At 48.5% G+C, this 21226-nt stretch overlaps 1 protein-coding gene across 3 annotated transcripts in view; it reads left to right on the top strand.

Annotated features, from left to right (window-relative positions):
* SPPL2B (signal peptide peptidase like 2B) overlaps positions 1-21226 on the top strand; it is a 1058839-nt gene that overhangs the window by 930407 nt on the left and 107206 nt on the right. For 2 of the 3 annotated variants that reach the window (XM_069649607.1, XM_069649606.1), the window contains one exon: positions 754-914. In XM_069649607.1, the coding sequence (XP_069505708.1) occupies positions 754-914 (161 nt within the window). Of the gene's footprint in view, positions 1-753; positions 982-21226 lie in introns of all 3 variants that reach the window. The other variant, XM_069649608.1, reaches the window with a different exon arrangement.

The following is a 21226-nucleotide window of genomic DNA, read 5'->3' as shown; positions in this document are numbered from 1 at the left end:
CATATTGCTCCCCCCTATTTTTGACGTTTTGAGTAAGGTTGATTATTAAGCAAAAATAATTCCCATTTGTGACATTTTTAGGCAAGTCAAAATATATTTTAAATTTGAAACCAAATTCTGCTGTTTCAAAGTCATACTAATTTACGCCTAGTAGTTCATGCAAATTAAAATTAGCATCTTTATGTAAATGTTCCTTTTCACATCAGGAAGCAATACAAGAGAGGAGCTTCCTGTAGCAGTACTACTCATCCGAACAGATGTGCCAAGCTATGAGGGTGGAGCCAATGGGTCATGCTCTTATGAGTCTGTTGATGCCGGTGTGTTTGTACCCCCAATTCTTTTATTGGGCGTGCTTGCCTGTTTTAAGGAGTAAAACTGCCTAGCATCCCACTTCTCTATGGCTGCCTCCAGGCATTCTAGTGAACTTGACCTTAATTACCAGCTCCCTCTACTAGATAAACTTCAATTTTCTCCTCTTGTGTTCTTTCTAAAGTCTGTATGGATGCATGAAGCTGATTGATGCTATTAAGGACAAAGGGTGAAGAGGACGAGCATGGGAGTGTAAAAAGTGGGTGGGCGGTCAGTAGAGCTAATTTGTATTAGTTTGTTTTTCCAAGTACTCTTTTAATCATTGTTTCCCATGATCGTACCAGGTTATGTGTGGCAAGTTGTTTTATGTTGGCTTGTGAATGGATTGTCTGGTTTGTGCTACTTGTTTTAAATAACCATTTCCCATTTTCTTTTCTCGTGCAGCTTATGGGATTGGACTCCTGGTGACGTTTGTGGCATTGGCTTTAATGCAGATGGGCCAGCCCGCGCTCCTTTACTTGGTGCCCTGTACCCTGATCACAAGTTTTGCTGTGGCGTTATGGCGAAAGGAGTTCACCATGTTTTGGACGGGCAGCGGTTTTGTGGTGAATACCAGTTTGATTTGAGTGTCTACAAGAAATACACATTTTTAAAACCCTTACTAAAATTAAAGTTGAGTAAATTATTGTAGTTACAATTGTATTCAACAAAGATTACCTCTTCATGTTTTTTTGTTCCATTGATGTATCGTTTCCTGCTCCTTCTTCACGAATTCTCCCAGAAATTGAACCGTGTTGACTTCTTGTCATCCGTCCGTCTAAGAGCTTTTCAAAATGGGCAAATTAGTGTTTGCTTAAACATTATTCTGGCTTACAGCAAACTTGGCAAGATTAAGGAAATCCTAATGAAGTTGGGAAGAACATCAGGGAAATAGATTCCTCACCCTAAAATATGTTACGATGATCGTTTTTTTACTTCACTACAGCTATCCAGAAAACAGATACCAACTGCAATATAGCCTAACTTGTGCCTACGGTGCAGACAAACCAGATCAAAGGCAATGCCATCATACCTATGAAACTAGGGTGATTTGATAATCATTTCTTTTTATCACTGTACATTTAGCTGAATTAACAGCATATGAGGACACTAAATGAGTGGGAGAGTGTGACTTCAAAGTTCTATAAATGTGAGCTTTTTCAAGGGTTCAAAAGGAATCTGCCCCACCATTGCACACTTTCTCCTAATTGGGAACTTGTGTGGAATTAATGCATACTTACAAAGGGGGCACATGTGTACCTATGTTTTTTTTTTTTTTTATAGATTTAGTTGATCGAAATCAACCTATCAATTCATACATATAAAACGCACATTTTTCGAATGTCAATTGTACATTATTCAAATATTACCATTCGAGGGGATTGGGTCCTCTGACGTATTCCATATCTATGACAGTAATCGCCACAGCTGTGGTGCTTTGGAAATTCTTCCTGCGTCGATACGCTATCCTCGAGGGCCTCCGTCGAGCCAACGTCATTGGATGTTATAAGTAGGACGCACAACGCCTATAGCCTCAGTTCCATTTTTTCCGCGAACGTGTTTGCTTCAGAGATCTCGGCGCGCCTCGGTTCTTCTGAGTTCTGTTCTTTTGGTTCTTCGAACCTGTTTGTTGTGAAGATTTCCATGATGTCTTCATCTTCTTCCACCCCTCGGCCGGGTTTTAAGAAGTGTCGGGACTGCGTGTCCAAGATGTCGTTGACGCCTGCCTCTGGTAACTCGGTGAGGACCACGACACAGATGACTGTGTAGACTGCCAGTCGCTTACATCGAATGCCTTGCGGGAGCGTAAGAAGAAGCTTTCTGTAGGTAAGGTGGCCAAGCCCCGGAAGTCGAGATCCAATAGGGTTTCGACTGACGATTCGACGGGCGACTCTCTGCATCGTCGGCGTAAATCCGGGGGGGTCTTGGTCCGGGAGTAGGTCCCGCCATTCCTCTGGCTCTTCGAGGCACTCACGGAAGGGCCGGCATCGTTCGCCTTCCCCGTCCTCGTCCGAGGACTCCGCTGGTCGGCGGGTAGCTTGTCCCAACAAGCATTCCACTCCTGCGGAATGGGATTCATTTCGGCAGGAGATGATGGTGATTTTTCAGTCACAGGGCTCCGGTCCGTCTGCGCCATCGAAAGACGCCAGCCATGACCGTGCTAGAGACGCCTCTCGAACTCCTTCGGGCTCGAGCAGTCGTCACGATCACCGGGCACCTTCGAGGTCCCGATCGGACAAGGATGGTCGCTTTAGACAAGCCCGTCCCAGGTCCCGGTCCTCGACGCCCTCAAGACCGTCAGAGCCTGTGAGGTCTTCGAAGAAGACATCGACGCCTTCAGCACCAAGGTCGTCGAGGGAGTCTTTCGAGGCTCTGCTCTGAGAAAGCCATTGATGCCATCGGCGCTCAGGCTGTCAAAAGACACGCTCGGGGCTCCGCCCTCAAGGACTGTGTCAAAGCCGTCGGCGCAACGCTCGACGTAGACGCCGATTCCATCAAAGCCTTTCGAGGCTCCTTTGTCGGAGGTACCCCGTGGCACGGTGGAACCCCCTAGAAAGGCTATTGCCAAGCCTAAGAATGTGTTTGTCCCGTTTTCTGTGCCCTCATTCCAGCCTCTGGATTATATTTCTGAGGTGGATGAAGGGTCTGAGGAAGGTATGGTTCCTGAGGAGGTACCTGACGAGATTTTGTCTGGTCATAGCCAGATTGAAGACCTGCGTCAGTCGTTGCACGACGCCAGTGGTCTGGACACCTCTCCGGAGGTGGAGTTCTGTAGGCCTGAGCCTAGCACCCATGCCGAATCCTCGTACCGGCGCCTTATGTCGAGGGTCACGGAATACCTGGGGTGGTCGGTGCCACCAGTGGATTTTCTGCAGGATGACCTGATGGATATCCTCAACCAAGGTCCACCAACTGACCCGGTACTGCCATTCCATATGGCCTCGAAGAGAAGGGTGGCAGCATCTTGGACTGCTCCGGAGAGTCTCGCGGCAGTGTGCAAGTCTTTGCAGCGAAAATACCGCCCAGCCAGTAGCAACCCCTGCTACTTGACCACGCACCCCACTCCGGAGAGTTTGGTGCAGGCGGCTACGGCCCCAGCGAAGCAGGCGTCGTACCCTACCATCCCTCCTGATAGGGACGACAAGCGTTTTGATAGCTGGGCAAAGAAAGTGTTTCTTCAGGGGGTATGGCTTTACAGGCAGCCAACTCTGTGTGTGCCTTGTCACGTTTCACGCACACTCTATGGAACTGTATTTCGTTAGCAGCTGAACATATTCACAAAGGGGAGGAACGGGATGGTTTTCTTGCTATTGTACAGGATGGCAAGGATGCCATGTGCGAGTCCGTTCAGTCGGGTCTGGACATGGCAGATTGTGTCAGCCGGTTTATGGCGGCGAGCACCGTAATACGCAGGTTTTGCGTGGTTGCGGAAGTCAGGGTTTGCTCCGGATGTGCAAGCCCGGCTCCTCAACATCACCCTTTGATGGTGAACATCTTTTTGGCAGCAAGGCTAACGAGAGCCTTGAGAGGTTTCAGACCTCCAAAGCTGCGGCAAAGTCGTTGAGCGCTGCAGTTGACTAACCTCCGCTTTTTTGTCCTAGGGGACAGCAATGGAGGGGAGGTTCCTTTCGATATTACTCATTCTTTGGTAAATCGGGAGGAGCTGCAAGTCAAAGGGGCCACCGTAGGAGTACCAGAGGTGGAAAACAGGGTACTCGAGGTGCCAAAGCCACTCGGGCAGTTGCCTCTTTGCCCTCAGGCACTGCCGCAGCCGCTTCAGCTCAGTTACGAGGCCATGTCCCATGGCTCGCCGGTTGGGGTAAGGCTGGCGCAGCATCTTGTAGAGTGGCGTGCCATTACTTCAGATGTGTGGGTTCTGGAGATCATAGCCCATGGCTACTGTCTTCCTTTCCAGCAGAGGCCTCATGACAATCCACCGGGGAATCTCTTTGAAGAGTCCGGATCCGCTCCTTGCGCAGGAAATACAATCCCTACTGGAGAAAGGCACCATAGAACTGGTGCCTGTCGCGGAGAGGAACAAGGGCTGGTATTCCCCTTATTTTTTAATTTCGTAGAAAGACGGGGAATTGAGACCCATCATGGACTTTGCGCGGTTTGAACAAGCTCCTCAGGAACGACAAGTTCAAGTTGGTTACTCTTAAGTCCTCTAGACCCTTCAACTTCAGGACTGGTTGGTGTCTTTCGACCTCAAGGATGCTTACTTTCATGTGCCGATCCATCCCAAGCACAAGAAGTACCTGAGGTTCGCGGTTGGTGACTCGCGCTTTCAGTTTCGGGTCCTGCCGTTTGGATTGACCTCCGCCCGAGGGTAGTCTCCAAGCTCATGGTGGTGGTGGCAGCGTGTCTCAGGAAAGGGGGGATTCACGTCTTCCCCTACCTGGACGATTGGTTGATCAAGGCGCGCTCTCCCGTGAAAGTCCTGGATCATCTGTCCGTCACCTGCCCCTCCCTTCACAAGCTGGGCTTCTCCCTCAACTTAAAGAAGTCCCACTTGACACCAACTCAGCGGCTCCAGTACATCTGAGCAGTGCTCGACACGTCCCTGGGGCAGTGTTTTCCTCCCCAGGTGAGGGCTCATCACATTCAGCAGATGGTGCACAAGTTTCAGCATGCCCAGAGTCTCCCGGCGTTAAGAGTTCTTGAGGTTGCCCGGCCTCATGGCATCCTGCATTGTTCTGGTGCCAGAGGCCAGGTTGCGGATGAGATCTCTGCAATGCGCTCTCAAGATGCAGTGGTCACAGTCCTCTGGCAGGATGTCGGACCCTGTTCAGGTGCCGCCCTCGGTCGCCCAGGACCTTCTGTAATGGGCCGTCGATGGCAATCTGATGAGGGGGGGCTCCATTTTGGCTACCCTGGCTGGAGGTTACGATCGTGACGGACGCATCCTTCACGGGATGGGGAGCTCATGCCAACGAGTTGACAGGCAGCGGTCGTTGGTCTCCGTCGGAGTCCAGACTCCATAGCAATCTGTTGGAGCTGAGGGCCGTCAGGCTTGCCCTGAAGGCTTTTCTGCCGACTGTGCGGGGAAAGAATGTCCTGATTCTGATGGACAACACAGTGGCCATGCACTACCTCAACAAAAAGGGGGGGGCAGGTTCACTTCCTCTGTGCAGGGAGGCGATGCAGCTCTGGTTCTGGGCCATCCAGCAGGAAATTTTGATCTCAGCGGTTCATCTGGCCGGAGACGAAAAACGAGACGGCAGACGCTCTGAGCAGGCAGAGCACGATTTCTCACAAGTGGGAGCTGGCTCAGGGGATTCTCCTGGAGATCTTCGCCCTTTGGGGGACCCCTCAAGTGGATCTCTTCGCCTCCAGTGTCAACCGGAAGTGCGAAAGGTTCTGCTCGCAGGAATTTCCTCCAAGAGGATCCTTAGGAGACGCGTTCGTGGTGGAGTGGTCCTTCCCACTGCTGTATGCGTTTCCTCCAGTCCCTATCATCCCGCAAGTGCTGCGGAGGTTACGGAGGTTCGGTTCCCGGATGATCCTCATTGCTCCGGCATAGGCCCGGAGAACGTGGTACCCGGACCTTCTCGACTTGTCCATCTGTCCTCCACGTCGTCTTCCCTACCGAGACGATCTGCTCTCACTGGAGGGGGGGGTCAGGTTCTCCATCCAGAGGTCAGATCCCTCAACCTTCACGCTTGGCTTCTGAAAGGTTGAGGTATAAGGATTGGGACCTCCTTGAAGACGTGATGGAGGTGTTGCTTTCGTCCAGACGGCCTGCAACCAAGTCCCTGTACCGTTACCGTTGGAGAAAGTTCTGCGACTGGTGCAGGGTTAAGAATGTGGATCCTTTTTTCATGTGACATTCCTGTGGTTCTGTCTATTTTGCTTTCATTAGCCAATAAGAGGGCCTGCAAGTGGGTACCATTAAAGGCTACCTGGCGGCGCTGTCCATATTTAGGTGCTCGTCGGAGTGTTCTTATTTCAAAATTCCTTTGATTTCTCAGTTTCTTAAAGGGCTCACTAATGTGTTTCCTCCATCACCTTTCCAGGTGCCTCGTTGGGATTTGAACCCTGTTCTAAAATTCCTAATGGGTGCTCCGTTTGAGCCTTTACATTCTTGTCCTCTGAGACTGTTAACCCTTAAAACTGTATTTTTAGTTGCGGTCACTTCCGCTCGCAGAGTGAGTGAGTTGCAGGCACTTTCAGTTAAGCCACCCTTCACTGCGTTTCATAAGGACAGGTTGTCCTTAGAGTTCATCCTTCCTTTCTTCCGAAAGTTGTCTCAGAATTTCATTTAAGCCAGGTCATTCTTCCAGTATTTTATCCTCCTCCGCATCCTGGTAAGGAAGAGGAGAGACTCCATAGGGTTGGATCCTAGGAGAGCTTTAAGTTTCTACATTTCACGCATGTCCTGGGTCAGAGTGGACGATCAGCTCTTTATAGGTTACGCTGGAAGGCGTTTGGGACAAGCTGTTACTCAGCAGACTTTGTCTAGATGGATTATCTTGGCAATTTCTGAATGTTACTGCTTGGTGGGTAAGGACCCTCCGGTTGGCTCACGGGCCCATTCTACTAGGGGTATGGCTGCCTCTACTGCCCTGCAGAGGGACTTTCCTATTCAAAACATCTGTGAAGCAGCCACTTGGGCTTCGGTCCATACTTTTGTACGACACTACTCCCTAGATTCCATCCAGGGGCAGGATCTGGCCTTTGGCAAGGCGGTCCTTTACTCTGCAATTTGATTGGACATTCTAAATTTCTATATTTTTTTTCCCTACTCCATACGTTGGTACTGCTTTGGGAGTCTGTCATAGATATGGAATACGTCGGAGGACCCAATCCCTTCGAAGAACAAGTTACTCTTACCTGGTAACGTTCTTTTTATGGGATGGTCCGACGACGTATTCTATATCGCTCCCACCCTACCTGCCCCGCTACAGAATTTCTTATGCGATTGCAGCTTACGTTTCCGCAAGGCTTTCTGTGGTCTTACTGGCAGAAGATTGGTGCCACACATTCTGGGGAAAAAACTATAACTGATGCTACGGGCGTCATGCGTCCTACTTATAACATCCGGTGATGTCGGCTCGACGGAGACCCTCGAGGATAGCGTATCGATGCCATCGATGCCATCGACGCAGGACGCAGACGCCGAAAGATTTTCCGAAGCAGCACAGCTGTGGTTATTACTGTCATAGATATGGAATACGTCGTCCGACCATCCCATCGAAAGAACGTTACCAGGTAAGAGAGTAACTTGTTCTTCTAAGTAAGAAAACCAAAGGTAACAATAAAAGGGAGCTGTGAGAGTTAAAAAGGCAAAAAATGAAGAGATTTACTTATTTACACATATATTTCCTAAAAAATTCATCATTTCAAACATTTGTCATAACAAATGAAAGAATTATAAGAAATTAAGCATCCTTACAAAGTTATGAAAACGTAACATATTTGTGCACACTTCTGTGTCCTGACAGTACCTCATAATTCCAAAACATGAAATACAATAAATTGCTTAAGTATAACAATGATGTTTGGGCATAATTTCAAGACTTGCAGCCCGATATAGTTATCAAGGAATGCATACCTCAATATTCATTATATATGTTAACCGTTACCAATTCTGTAAGTTTAAGTGATTCCAGAAAGTTTACAATAGCCAACTTCATCGATGTACGTGACAGTTGAAAAGAACGTTCCACATTAGAACAGGTGTTACAATACAATATTCAGAAAATAAATGATGGAAATACTTTCTCCTTGTACTTAGCAGTTCAGGACATACAAGTCAGTAGATGCTTAATGGTCTCAGGTGGGGCTAGATGTAAACAGAATCTACTGAAATGGCTCTTTTTGGCAATTATATTGCGCATTGCTAGAACATCATTGGTATGCCGTAAATTAAACCTAAATCTCTTATATTGATTTCTGAATCTTGGCGCCAGGGATTTGGCAAGATATGATTCTATGTTTAATTTCTTGGGTAAGAACATATGTTCTTTAAATAAGTGCAGTTCCATGCATTCTTCTCTTGTAATGATCCAGTCATATTGCTCTGGACAGATTTGTTTTTAGCAAATACTCAGTTACACCAGTGAGTTGCATGGAGTTCTGAACTTTGGTTCTCCACATCTGCATTTTCTTATGGGTTGTGCTATGTATCTAGAAAGAACACTCATTAGCGAGTTTTCTCTCGCTGTCAATATACACTTTCTATAGAAGGAGTATATTTTCCACATATATAAAGAACTTAAGGACACCAATCCCAAATCATCTCTGACGGCACAAGTCGACTGACTCTGTGGCAAGTTCAAAACAGTTCTCCAGAAGTATCCCTCTATTCGTGACCAGAATATTTCAGGGCATCAAAGAGAACTTGACATATTTTGCTTGGAGAACGTGAGCTTGAGCAGCGGCTGTCCTGCAAGTCTTGGTGGTAAGGTATGTCCGATAGGTGTTTATTAGTATTAAGTCCTAAATACTTATACTCGTTTACGACCTGTATAGGCTTTCCTTGAAGGCTCCAGTTAAGAGATTTTGTTTGTACTTTGAATGGTAGCATTTATCAATACCTTGCATTTAGCCTGGTTAATGGTAAGGAAGTTTGCCTCCACATAGTTGCCTAGTTGGGTTAGCAATGCTTGTAATCCCCTGGGAGTTTTTGCCAATAACACTAATTCGTCGGCATAAAACAACCAGGGGATGGGATAAGTACCCAACTTTGGCGAGTCCGAAACCGCTTCAATAAAGTGATCTCATGTTTGCGATTGAAACATTAAAAAGAGCTGACGCCAAAATAGAGCCTTGTTTCACCCCCTGAAGGTGTAAATGGGGGCTGAGAGATCTAAACTCATAGATAACCGTATTTGGATTGTCGTGTTGGAATGTAATTGGTGAATCCAGTATTGGAGTGAAATCGGACATGCTGCTTTGGCTAATTTATCTCCGAGTAGCTCTCTTGACACAGAATCAAACGCAGCTTGGAAATCTATGAAAGCCATATATACCGCCTTTTTCCTCCTGAAGTTCGTGTAATTTGATTGCATGTAGTGTTTGAAGATTTACCAATGTACCTAGACCCACAATGAAGCCTGTCTGATCAGGATCTTGTAGATTTGTTGCTGCTATCCAAGAGGTAAAATCTGTAAGGGTGATTCGGGCAAATAATTTGACCGGAACATCAAGTAAAGTGACTGGTCTGTAATTTTGCTATTTTAAGAAAATCACTTACAGGCCTGTTTGTGCCTTTTTTCGAGCTGGTGAAAAAATATTTTGATGGCGGCTTGTCAAAAGAGCAATTTCTCTCTGACTTCAAAGTTTCAGCGTTATAGACTTGGTGTTGGGGGCTGGGGGGAGGCGGAAACCGTGTACCTTTATTCTGGCCCTAAATCTCAGGCATTTGATTCTCTGAGGAATTATCTCACGGCAACCTTGATGAGGATGATGTTTATTCTGCTACTGTTCTCAATGCTCTATTAGTAGCTGTACAGATCTCATGGATGTAAAAACAAAACCCCTCACTCTGCACCAGCAGATAGTTCAGTGATTCCCAATGAGCTTAATCAAGAATGAAGGGCATAAGCATTTTCTTATCTGATGACCTTTTACATTAGCACTTCAAATTGCCATGTACTCAAGCTTTGAGCAAATGGCTCCAGATAACATTTTGGAGTTGGGAGTTTTTTTCTCCCTATTTTATGAAGTTCAGAGAAATTATTTCTTACTGAATAAAAATGTAACTCCTGTTTTTTATGGAGGTATTTTTCAGAACAGTAAAATATGCTTTAACTCTAAAGTAGGTATCGTGTTTGCACCCTTTACTACTTTGCAAGTAGTTCATGAAACTTAAGATGCTTTTTTTTCAGGGGATTGCATCCTCCCACAGATTCCTCATTTAGACAGATATTCTCCAGTGCCAGCTGTTTTTAGAAAACCTCAACAGGGAGATTAGTGCGGCTCTATGGCATCTTCCTCAGCTCACATGAACCTCGGCTCTTGAGCTCCTCTACTCCGGCCATTTCATCAGCATCCATACTCCTAGTGCTTACTACAATGACCCGCCTCTGTTCCTTTATTCCACGCTTTCAACATGCTGTGTTAGAACACAATCTTGAAACATTTTTCAAATGCCACTGACATTTGCCCAAATTTGCACAGCCACGAAAATCAAGCACTTTTCCCAACTATTCTAGGACAGGAGTTAAAATAGAACATTGTACCCGTCCTAGAATATGCAGGGTTAGGCTTTTAGGGCTGCAGGGGAGAAGTCCCCTACCTGGCGACTTTTTTCCAGGGGACATTATCACATGGAACCGAATTACTTGCCAGTAATGTTGTTTCTCCAGCATTGGCTCTTTCATGGATTCACATGCTGTGAATATTTTCTGTTGTCAGGCTGGGAGATCTCGCTAACTGTAACCTAGCGTTTTCCTATGGAAAACTTTGAAACCTTAGTGTCCTATCGAAGTCCTTTTTGGGTGCTTTGGGCTATCCAATAGGACGTGCGGTATAAATAGCCACGCGGCTTCCCTTCAGATTTCAACCGTCTCCAAACGGTTGTCTACTCTTTGTGTTCTACACATGCTTTTCATACTATCGGCCAGTATGTAATCTGCGGCCTAAAGGTCTTAGAGGGGGACGGCCATGCAGATTGCCTGTATTGCCTTTACGCCAATCATTCGGCGGATGCCTGTGAGATCTGTCGTGGGTTTTCTCAGAAAACACTGAAAGACAGCAATCGCCAGCTGATTGCTTGGCTTAACGAGGGCACTTACCCGGATTCGGAGGTTTGGTCCTGGGGAAGCAAGTCCTCGGCTCTGGCGGTGAAGATGTCTACGCAGCGGACGGCAAAGTCCACGGAACCCCCTGCCAAGAAGCAATGCATGGAGGTGCCGGCATCGGAGGTGGGGATGGGTGGTTCCTCTGAATCCAAGTCGCATCGGTCTAGAGGTGCGAGTAGCTCTTCGCTCTCCAGGTCGGCAAGACCGGACAAGTCTAAGGGGTCGAGTGATAGGCCTGAGAAGTCGGGGGAGAAGGAGAAGGTGGGAGTCCTCTTCGAAGCACTTGTCGTCTAAGGACCGGCATAGGTCCTCTTCCAGCCGAGACTCATCCAAGCACTGTTCCGGCACTTCAACCACGTGGCCGGCGTCGCCAGAGAAGGCCAGGCCATTGGAGGCCTTGGTGTCGTCGACAAGGTAGTCGACTGAGGTTCCGTCACCGACGATTGTGGGAAAATCCTCACTCATCGACGGGGGTGTCATCCGCTCTGTCTACGGCCGTGACTGTTGGTGGTCTGCAATTGCTGTTGACGACGCAGCTGGAGGCGGATGGTGGTTTGTTGCCGACTGGAGATCCGTGGCAGTCTGGGGCCGGCTTCGGCCCAATGCTCCCAGTGGACATTCTCCAACAGGATCCGGCTTCGTATTCAGTTTCCTCAGGTCTGGAGGCGGAGCATGTACCAGATTTCCATCCATCGGCGCCGGGTCTGCGGGAGGCAGGTCCGTCTACATTGAGTGGGGCTGGGGCGCCCCTGTACCCGTTGGTGAACCCTCACTCTCTGCTGTCTATGTAGGTGTTAAGCATGCTCCAGTCGCTGTTGGGCCAATTGGATGCACGACTTCCAGCGGCTCCGAGCCCGGTGCCTCCAGTGGTACGTAGTGTGCCTGTTGAGGCCCCTCGCCCGAGTGCCCCAGGAATTCGCCTGCTGTGCGGCTGCCGTTGCCTTCACCGGTGGGTTTGGGCCATCCAAGAAGTCATCCAGAGGAAGGACAGCTGGTCGATTTGGATCAGGAGAGCAGGCCTCGTGACACGTTGTCGATGGTGTCCTCGTCGCCCAGGAGAAATGTTACGTGGAATACAGACACTGAGGTGGAACCGCCTAGCAGCCCTGATCAGCCGTCTCCGCTGGACGATATTGGGGCATTTCACGCTATGATGGCGAAGGCGTGCCAAGAATTTACCCTGGCTCCTGAGGAGGACCACATGGGGAAGCGACGGAAGGCAGTCTTCTCGGTCCCATTTTGGACCATGTGTGGCAGGAGGGCCTGCGCACGATGCGCCATCCTTTTTCGGAACCAGCTGTGAAGGGACCTCTGGAGAAGAAGTTTAAGGCGCTTGATTCGACCCCCAAGGGCCTCATGTCTCATCCCACGTCGGAGTCTGTGGTTTTGGCGGCGGCAAGTCGGAATGCGAGGAGCCAACACAAGTGTTACGCCACCGGACAGTGATGCCAAAAAACAAGATGCTTTCAGGAAGAAAGTCCACATGGTGGGCGCTACGACAGTGAAGGCGGCGAATTCCTTGGCCATTATGGCCAGGTATGACTGGGAGATGTGGCACCGGTTGGCCCAGCTCTTGGAACATCTCCCAGAACAACAACTCAAGGAGGCTATGCTGCTGGTTCAAGAGGGGGAGGAGGCCTCCAACCACAGCATCAACATTGCAGTGGACCTGGCGGAGTCGGGCTTCAAACAAATAAATAACGGTGTTGTTCTCCGAAGGCAGGCGAGGTTGCTCTGCACTGACTTTCGTCCGGAGGTAGAGCATAAAGTCGTGGATATGCCCTGTGAGGGGTAGAAGCTCTTTGGAGAGAAGTTCGATGAGGTGCTCAATGGCATGAAGGAAGACACTGAGACAGCGAAGTCCCTAGGGCCTCTGCAAACATGCCGTTCTTTTCGCCTCTTTCGGGCGTTTCGAGGGGCCTCTGGCAATGCCAGATTTGCCGCCTCCCGCGACCGAGGTCAAAGTCGCACAAGCTACTCTTACCAAGGTTTCAGAAGCTCGTTCCAAGCGGCTCAGAAAAGCAAGGACTACCAGGCGCAGCGCAAGATGAGGCCTGCCTCCTCAGCTGCAAAGGGATGGCAATCTAAGTCTCACCAATGACTGCCATGCGGGCAGTGAACTTGGGAGGGGGGCTGGGGGACAGTGTCGCAACACGTCGACGAGTGGAATCTTATTACTATAGACGGCTGGGTACTGGATACAGTACGTCTTGACCACTCGTTGGAGTTTCGACATCCTCAACTCCCAATTCCACCTGTGCACGTGGTGCAGCCGCACGTGCCTGTCCTGCTGCAGGAGGTCGAACTCATGCTGGAGAAAGGGGTGATAGAACCAGTCCCATTGTCGGAACAGGGCCAAGGGGTGTACTCCCGATATTTTGTTATAAAAAAGACCAATTCTAGATCTTTGGCCTTTGAACAAGAATCTGCAAAGCCTGAAGTTTAAGATGCTGACACTGCAGGATGTGATCTGGGCGGTGCAGCCGTGGGAGTTCCTGGCGTCATTAAATTTTGAGGACACTTACTTCCACATCCCGATGTTCCTGCGCTTTCTGCTCGGGGACGACCATTTGGGATGAAGTCGGCACCCAGAAAGTTGACAAAATGCCTGGCTCCAGTGGCTGCCTTCCTCCGCAGGGAGGGGCATCATGTGTTCCTGTATCTGGACGACTGGTTGGTACGGGGGCTGTCGCTGCAAAGGGCGTTGGAGTCTCTCCAGGTGTCCATGCACCTGTTACAATGGCTGGGCTTCACAGTAAATTTCGCAAAATCCTTTCTGACGCCATCCAGGGAGTTGGTTTTTCTCGGTGCCAATTTTCTCACACAGGACAATTTGGTGAAGCCGCAGTCCAGAGCAACTGAATGGGGCTGAGGAATGGTGGTCTTGTCCGCAGTTAAATGTCATTGCTGGGGTCCAGGGCGTCCTGCATCCTCCTTATCCCGAACTGTAGCATGTTCATGCGACCGGTACAGGAATTTCTCGGACAGGTGGTCACAAAGTCGAGGGTTATGGTCAGACAAGGTGGTCATCTCCAAGGGACTGGTGGAAGCCCTGCGATGGGGTCATGCACAGACAATTTGGTACGAGCCATGCCACTGCTGGAGCCGGATTTTCAGTTCACGATAGTGGCAGACGCCTCCCAGGTGGGTTGGCGGGTGCACCTCGAGCAGTCGCAGGTCCAGGGCCTGTGGTCTGTGGAGGAAGCGGGATTGCACATCAACGTACTGTAGTTGCAAGCGGTGCACTGGGACCTGAAATCCGTTCTCCCTTGCATCCAAGGCGCAGTGGTTCGAGTGTTGACGGACAATACTACCACAATGTTCTACTTGAGGAAGCAGGGGGACACGCATTCTCAGCTCCTGTCAAGAGAGGCTCAGGAGGTGTGGCATTGGGCCATTGCTCGGGAATTCACAATACGGCTTACCATCTGCCGGGGGTCCAGAATGCGCAGGCAGACGCTCTCAGCAGAGAAGGGGGGTAGAGCGTGGGGGGTCAGTTGCACGCGTGGACGCTGAAGAAGGAGCAGGTGATGATCTTCAGGAAGTGGTTCCCCCTCTCGACTTGTTTGGCACGCCAAAGAACAAGCGGTGCCCATCGTTTGCCATCAGAGTGGCTCATCCAGGGTCAGAAGGAGACACATTCTCGTTCCCATGGACGGGCCTCTTCGGATATGCGTTCCCTCCATTTCTGCTGCTTTGACGGACGATCCAGTGGGTGCGCAGATACCCATGCAGAATAATCTTAGTCGCCCCATTCTGGCCCAGACAGACGTGGTTCTCAGATCTCCTTCATCTAGCAGTGGAAGAACCGTTTCGTCTGGGGGCGGAAAAGGATCGCCTATCGCAGGACGAAGGGAGAGTATGGCATCACGATCCAGCATTGCTGAGCCTGGCTGCCTGGCTCCTGACCACTCCTGAGTTTACTCATTTAGGTATTTCACAGGTGTGCCGTAGGATCCTGGAGGCGGCAAGGGCACCTTCCACGAATATCTCTTACAGTAGAAAATGGGCAAGATTCTGTGCCTGGTGTGAACAACAGCCGAGAATCCGGCCATTGGAGGTTACTCCGGCCCAGGTTCTCCCATTCCTGTTGGTTCTGGTGCAGGGGGGCCTGGCGTTTTCTTCAGTCAGAGTGCATTTAGCAGCCATTTCCAGATTGACCAGACAGCGGCATGCTACTCCTCTGTTTAGTGACAGATTGGTTAAGCATTTTATGAACGGACTTTTTCGGACATTTCCACCAGAGAAAAGATTTGCTCCGGTATGGAGTCTCCATGTGGTTCTCTCTGCTCTCATGAAACTGCTGTTTGAGCTCATGTCGACGGCGTCCTTGAAGTTCCTCTCGTGGAAAGTTGCATTTCTAGTCGCAATCGCATCTTCCAGAAGGATTTCGGAGCTTCAGGCGCTGGTCATTGACCCGCCGTACCTGCGATTCATGAGGGACAAGGTTCTCCTGTCTACTAATCCGCACTTCATACCGAAAGTGCCTTTGGAGTTTCACAAACACGCTACAATTGCATTGCCCTCGTTCTTCGCTAAGGCGACCATGCTGGCGGAAAGAGCCTTGCATTCTCTGGACGTTAAGAGGGCGCTAAAGTTTTATCTGGCCCGTACTCAGGACTTCTGGCAGTCGAAACAGCTGTTTGTGGCATTTGGTCCCTCCTGCAAGGGACGATCCATTTCCAACCAAGGACTTTCCCGTTGGGTCTCGTCCACAATTTCATTTTGTCACGAGAAGGCTGGCAATCCCTTGAGGGCCACTCCTAAAGCCCATTCTACAAGATCCACTGCATCGTTGGCGGCGCTCTGGGCTGGAATCCCGCTCATTGGCATTTGCCAGGCGGCTTCTTGGGCGTTGCCACATACCTTCACCAGACACTATTGTCTGGGTCAGCAACATGTGGAGGATGTATAGGTGGGGACGGGTGGTCCTTCAACGCCTGTTTCAATAAGGTAAGCTCCGCAGATTCCGGGGTTTGTGTTTTATATCACATGCTGCTTCTGTTATCATTCATGATGTTGGATGTTATTTGATTATGTTCATGGTTATGGCCTGGGGGCATGGGGTTGGTTTGCCTGTCATGCACCGCCAAGGGTTGTTCGTACTGCTGCGTAATCTATTCACAGCATGTGAATCCATGATAGATCCAATGCTGGAGAAGGGAGTAGTTTCTTACCTGTAACTCCATTTCCCCAGCGTTGGTATCTTTCATGGATTCACATGCGCCCGCAGCCTCCCCCTGCAGGCAAACCGTGATTCGGGTTTCCTCTACTTTGGAGGTTAAAATCTGAAGGGAAGCCGCGGGGGCGGGGCTATTTGTACCGAACGTCCTATTGGGTAGCCTAAAGCAACCAAAAAGGATGTCGATAGGACACTAAGGTGTCAAAGTTTTCCATAGAAAAACGCTAGGTTAAAGTTACAGAGGTTTCCCAGCCGGACGATGGGAAATATTCACAGCATGTGAATCCATGAAAGATACCAATGCTGGAGAATAGAGTTACAGTTAAGAAACTACTCCCTTCTGTGGATTTTACTCTTAAAGATTCCTCATCACTCTGCCAAACTTCCCGCTCTGGAAGTTGTCTTGTGGGGTAAGTTCTAAGAGGAGTTTTTTAAAAAAAGATTACATTTATTTGTATATTTTGACAATGGTTCCTCACACAAAAACTGAGTTTCCAATTTTAGTCCCACTTTTTTCCTGCTTAAAATAGGAAGGGATTCACTCAGCTGCTGAGCACGGGAGAAAAAGGTGGGGGACTGAGATGGGGTCGGAGCTCCTACTACAAGTCTGAATGCCAACGTCATGTCCGGAGTGTACGAGCGTGAAAGCCGAGGAAGAGGCCTCTCAGCTGTACTACGCCCGTTTCAAGATTTTCCTAGAACGGCTGGTCATAGAGGATATCATTCCACATGAGGAATCTGTGGGAGGAGAATCCATAGAAAGAACATTATCAGCAAGTCATTTTCCTTTTCGCCTTAAAGTTACTCTTCGGGCCATGCAGTGATAATAGTAGACCACCTTCCTATTGCACTACTCTCCTTGTGTCCCTGACCCAAACGTATCTGTGGACCAGAATGGGTGAAGGCATTGGGCAGGCTCCAATATTCCCATAGTTTCCTTTTTTGTGTTGGGAGTGTGTTTACGCTCTGTGTATTGTGTTGAGATAATTTAACTGATTAAGTGGCGAAAAAGCACTGGATATTCCCATGAATGATAGCGCTGTAATTGAGCATTAACCTTTGAAGATTACGTTGTGGTTATATTTCTCAGTAGTCTTTGCTGTTTATCATCCACATAAATGGAGCTCTTTTTATATCTCCATTTAAAAAATTTAGCTAAAATCTGCAAACCTTGGGAACAAGGAGTATTTATTTTTATTTTATTTGGCATTTGGTTAACAATTTAAACCTTTTACCAATTGTTACACATACCAAACCTAATTCGGCATAACAAATACAAAACACAAAAGTAAAACTCATTTAAGAAAAGAGCACATCATAAAAAGAAACAAATACAATGATCCCAATTTCAATAAAAGAACTACTCCACCATACAACCGCTCTTCTCTTTCCATAACTTTGTTTAAAAAATCCACATCAAAATAATTCATATCCTAGGTAGTCCCCTACAAGAGTGAGAATATCTCATATAAAAATGAAACCAGTGCCAGTATTAAAGTTAAACTTCCTCCCTGGATTAATGCAGTCCACCATTGCTCCGCACATCTCAATCTCCGATTGTTCATACATTTGGCCAAAAACTTCATTCTCATGTCGGTCAGTGATGTACAAAAAGCGAGGTGATTTAAGGTCTCATTCTCGTTCACCAATTTACACAACCTGCACGAAAGATCGGGATTTTTATCTCTGCTACGTGTGTTCAGGATCTCTTTAGTGGGGTAAATATTTCATCAGAATCTCATGTATTGCATGCAGTATTTGCTGTCAAGAAATTTCACTAGGTACTGTGGCAAGCTGTTATATCTCTGAGTGTCAGGCATCAGTTGTCTGTACAGTCTAAAAGACTGCCTTTGATCCTGAGACTTAATCCAGTCCTTGGACCATAGTTTGTTCTTCACAGAAATTGGGTTTGCAAACCATGTCACTTTAGAAACACTTGGGTAATTCAAAATCTCATTGCAAATAAACCTCCATTCATTTAGTGTTTGGTCAGAACCACTCAGTAGCCCCCCACCCCCTTTATAATAGTGAACCCTCTCACCGGGTCAGACACTATACATTTCCTATACAGCATTATACTTTTCTATAGTACCATAGCATACATGGATATTAGCCCCAACTCTGCTCTTATGATATATGATATGATATGATGTGGCATTCATAATGTGCCTATACACAAGTGTTTCAAGGCGTGATGCGGCAAGGAAGGGGGAACAGAGGGAAGACAGACAGCGATCCTGCTAGGCCAGGTATCATTCAGATTGCGCAAGTGCATGCGAAAGGGGAGGGGGAAAGTGCAGTACATGGGATAAAGAATAATAACAGTAAGTAACGTACGCCTGCTGGTGGCAAGTGCAAGGGTAGTGCAGACATCAGGTGTCAAGTGCTGGTGGTGGAACTGAAGGGATACAGAAAACAGTCCCTAAGTGCGGGGGATGCCAGGAAGACAGTACAGGTGTGCTTCTGGCGGGGTCGGGGGGCAGGGGGAGGGGGTCCTGGGCCCAAGATCAAGGGGTGGCCAGGTAACCAGTGCAGTTTCAGTATCTGCCAGGAAGTCAGCAGGAGAGAGGAGGAGAAAAATCAGAAGCAAAGAGAAAGGTTTTGTGGTGCTTCCGGAACCAGAGATGATTCTCCTAAAGTTTCAGGAGGCAGGTAGGCTGTTCCAGAAGGAGGCCCCAGCCGAGGAAAGAGATTTACCTCCAACTCGTTGCTTGGAGAAGCGACTGACCCTAAGGGAGTTGGAGGCAGATGAGCGAAGAGCTCGAGAAGGAATTTATTTTGGAAGAGAGAGCTGAAGGTATTGAGGCACCAGGCCCCAGAACGTCTTGTGCACAATGCAGAGGGTTTTGAACTTAATCCTTGCAACCACTGGGAGCCAGTGCAGAGATTTCAGTCCTGGAGAGATAAGATCCCTGGGCTTGAGGCCAAGGACAAGTCTCGCAGTCCAGTTCTGGATGAGTTGCAGGGGGTGGAGAGTAGAAGCAGGCAGATTTAGGAAGAGGCTGTTGCAATATTCCAGCCTAGAGAGAACCAGAGCTCTAGAGAAAGTGAGCTTCTGGGGGAAGGAGAGGAAAGGAAGAATACCTCTGAGGAGGTGCAGCTGGTAGTGTGACTTCTGAGAGATGTGAGGAGAGCAGGAGAGTGTGGAGTCTAATATGACCCCAAGGTTTTTAGCCTCACAGGTTGGAGCAGGAGGAGGGCCAAGGGAGGCCGACCAGAGAGTGACTGTAAATAAGGGAGCATGTTTTCCATTAAGGAGAATCTCGGTCTTACTGGTGTTAAGGCAGAGATCATTGGCGGCACACCACTCCTGGGTGGGGGACAGGCAGTCGGAAATGAGAGAAGGAGAAGAGGTGGCTGAGGGGTAGCCTGAAAATGAGCTGAGTTTTGTCCGCATAGCACTGGAAGTTGGGGCAGAGTGCAGCAATGTGGTGGGCAAGAAGTGCCAGGTATAGGTTGAAAAGCCAGGGAGAGAGGTTAGACCCCTGGGGAACACCACAGGTAGAGGTAGAGATAGAGATGGAGGAGAGGAAGGACACAAGTTGAACCTGGGAGGGTCTATCGGAGAGGAAGGAAGTCAGCCACGCCAGGGCCTGACTGGTGATACCCAGGTTATCACAGAGACGGTTGAGCAGGATGGCATGGTTGACCGTGTCAAAGGCAGAAGAGAGGTCAAGTAGGATGAGGACACAAGGGGTATTGTAATCAAGGTTGGCGAGCAGGTCTTCACCGAAGTTCAGGAGAGCAGTTTCTGTTCATGATCATGGAGACAACAAACAGATTCAGTGTGAAGATTGAGCTGGGAGATGGCCAGCTTTTCCAAGAGTTTGCCCAGGAAGGGAGTGATGGAGATTGGGAGATAGTTAACTGGGCAGGATGGGTCGGCAGAAGGTTTCTGAAGAAGAGGGACAGGAGAGGTAGAGACTGTGGCAGGATTGGCCAGTTCCTTGCAGATTTTGAAGAGTTCAGCCGAGTTGTTAGATGCCGCAGAGATGCGGGCTTGAGCGTGAGCTCTCTGAATAGGTACACAATTCTGGAGCGATAGAAATCACTTCCAAAATAAACCCTCTAGGGTTGCCCACACACCTGCAGGAAGCCCAAAGAAGGCCTCTGTGCCAAAAGTAAGGATCGGGATCACCTTCAACCGATAGAAAGATATCACTGGGATAAGGGATCATTTTCGATATCTTTTCAGGATGATCCTACCCTGAGATGCTACATTTCTTGCCTTAGATCGCAGGACCTTATATCTGGAGGCATCCCTTATGCTGCCTCCCAAGTCCATCCCCAGGTAAACGTAAGAGTTTGTTTTCAGCAAAATGTCCTTTCCTAAGTACCATTGCTATTTAGAGTTTACCTTCCCACATGGTTGCTGTAAGGTAAGCACTCTGGTTTTAGATGCATTTATTGTTCGGCCATTTTCTGAGACATGCTTCGGCAAGGCGTTTAGCTCTCTTTACAGACCCACTGGAGTTCGGTCTATTAAGACCAAATCATCAGCATACAGCAGCCTATCCAAACAAATGCTCTCCGTCTTTGGCGGAAGCTACAGACCATTTTAAAGTTTTACCCACGTCTGAGATTAAAAACTTTAAAAGATCCGGTGCGAAGGAGCATCCTTGTTTTAATCCCTTGTCGGTTACAATGGTGTCCGAAAGTGACCCAACCAGGTCTAGACTCACTCCGAAAGATGTGTCAGAGAATAAACAGTTAATTGCCTCTAAGCTATCATTCGGGCATCTCCCGGCTTCCAGCTTCCCCCATAGTTTTTGCCTGCCCACTGTATCGAAGGCTTGGGCCAGGTCTACGAATGCTAAAGTTTAATTTGAATGGATTGTGTCCTCCAATGTATTCCTCATCTATGGCATGTAATGTCCACAGCTGAGCTGCTTCGGAAATTTTTTCAGCAGAGGGCATCCTTGCGTCGATGTCCCTCAAAGTCCTCCGT

This window comes from Ambystoma mexicanum, chromosome 1p (genome assembly GCF_040938575.1).
Source record: "Ambystoma mexicanum isolate Mex_15411 chromosome 1p, UKY_AmexF1_1, whole genome shotgun sequence".
Lineage (NCBI taxonomy): Eukaryota > Metazoa > Chordata > Amphibia > Caudata > Ambystomatidae > Ambystoma > Ambystoma mexicanum.
The sequence above is the reverse complement of the archived record's forward strand: the minus strand, read 5'-3'. Positions and strand labels throughout refer to the sequence as shown.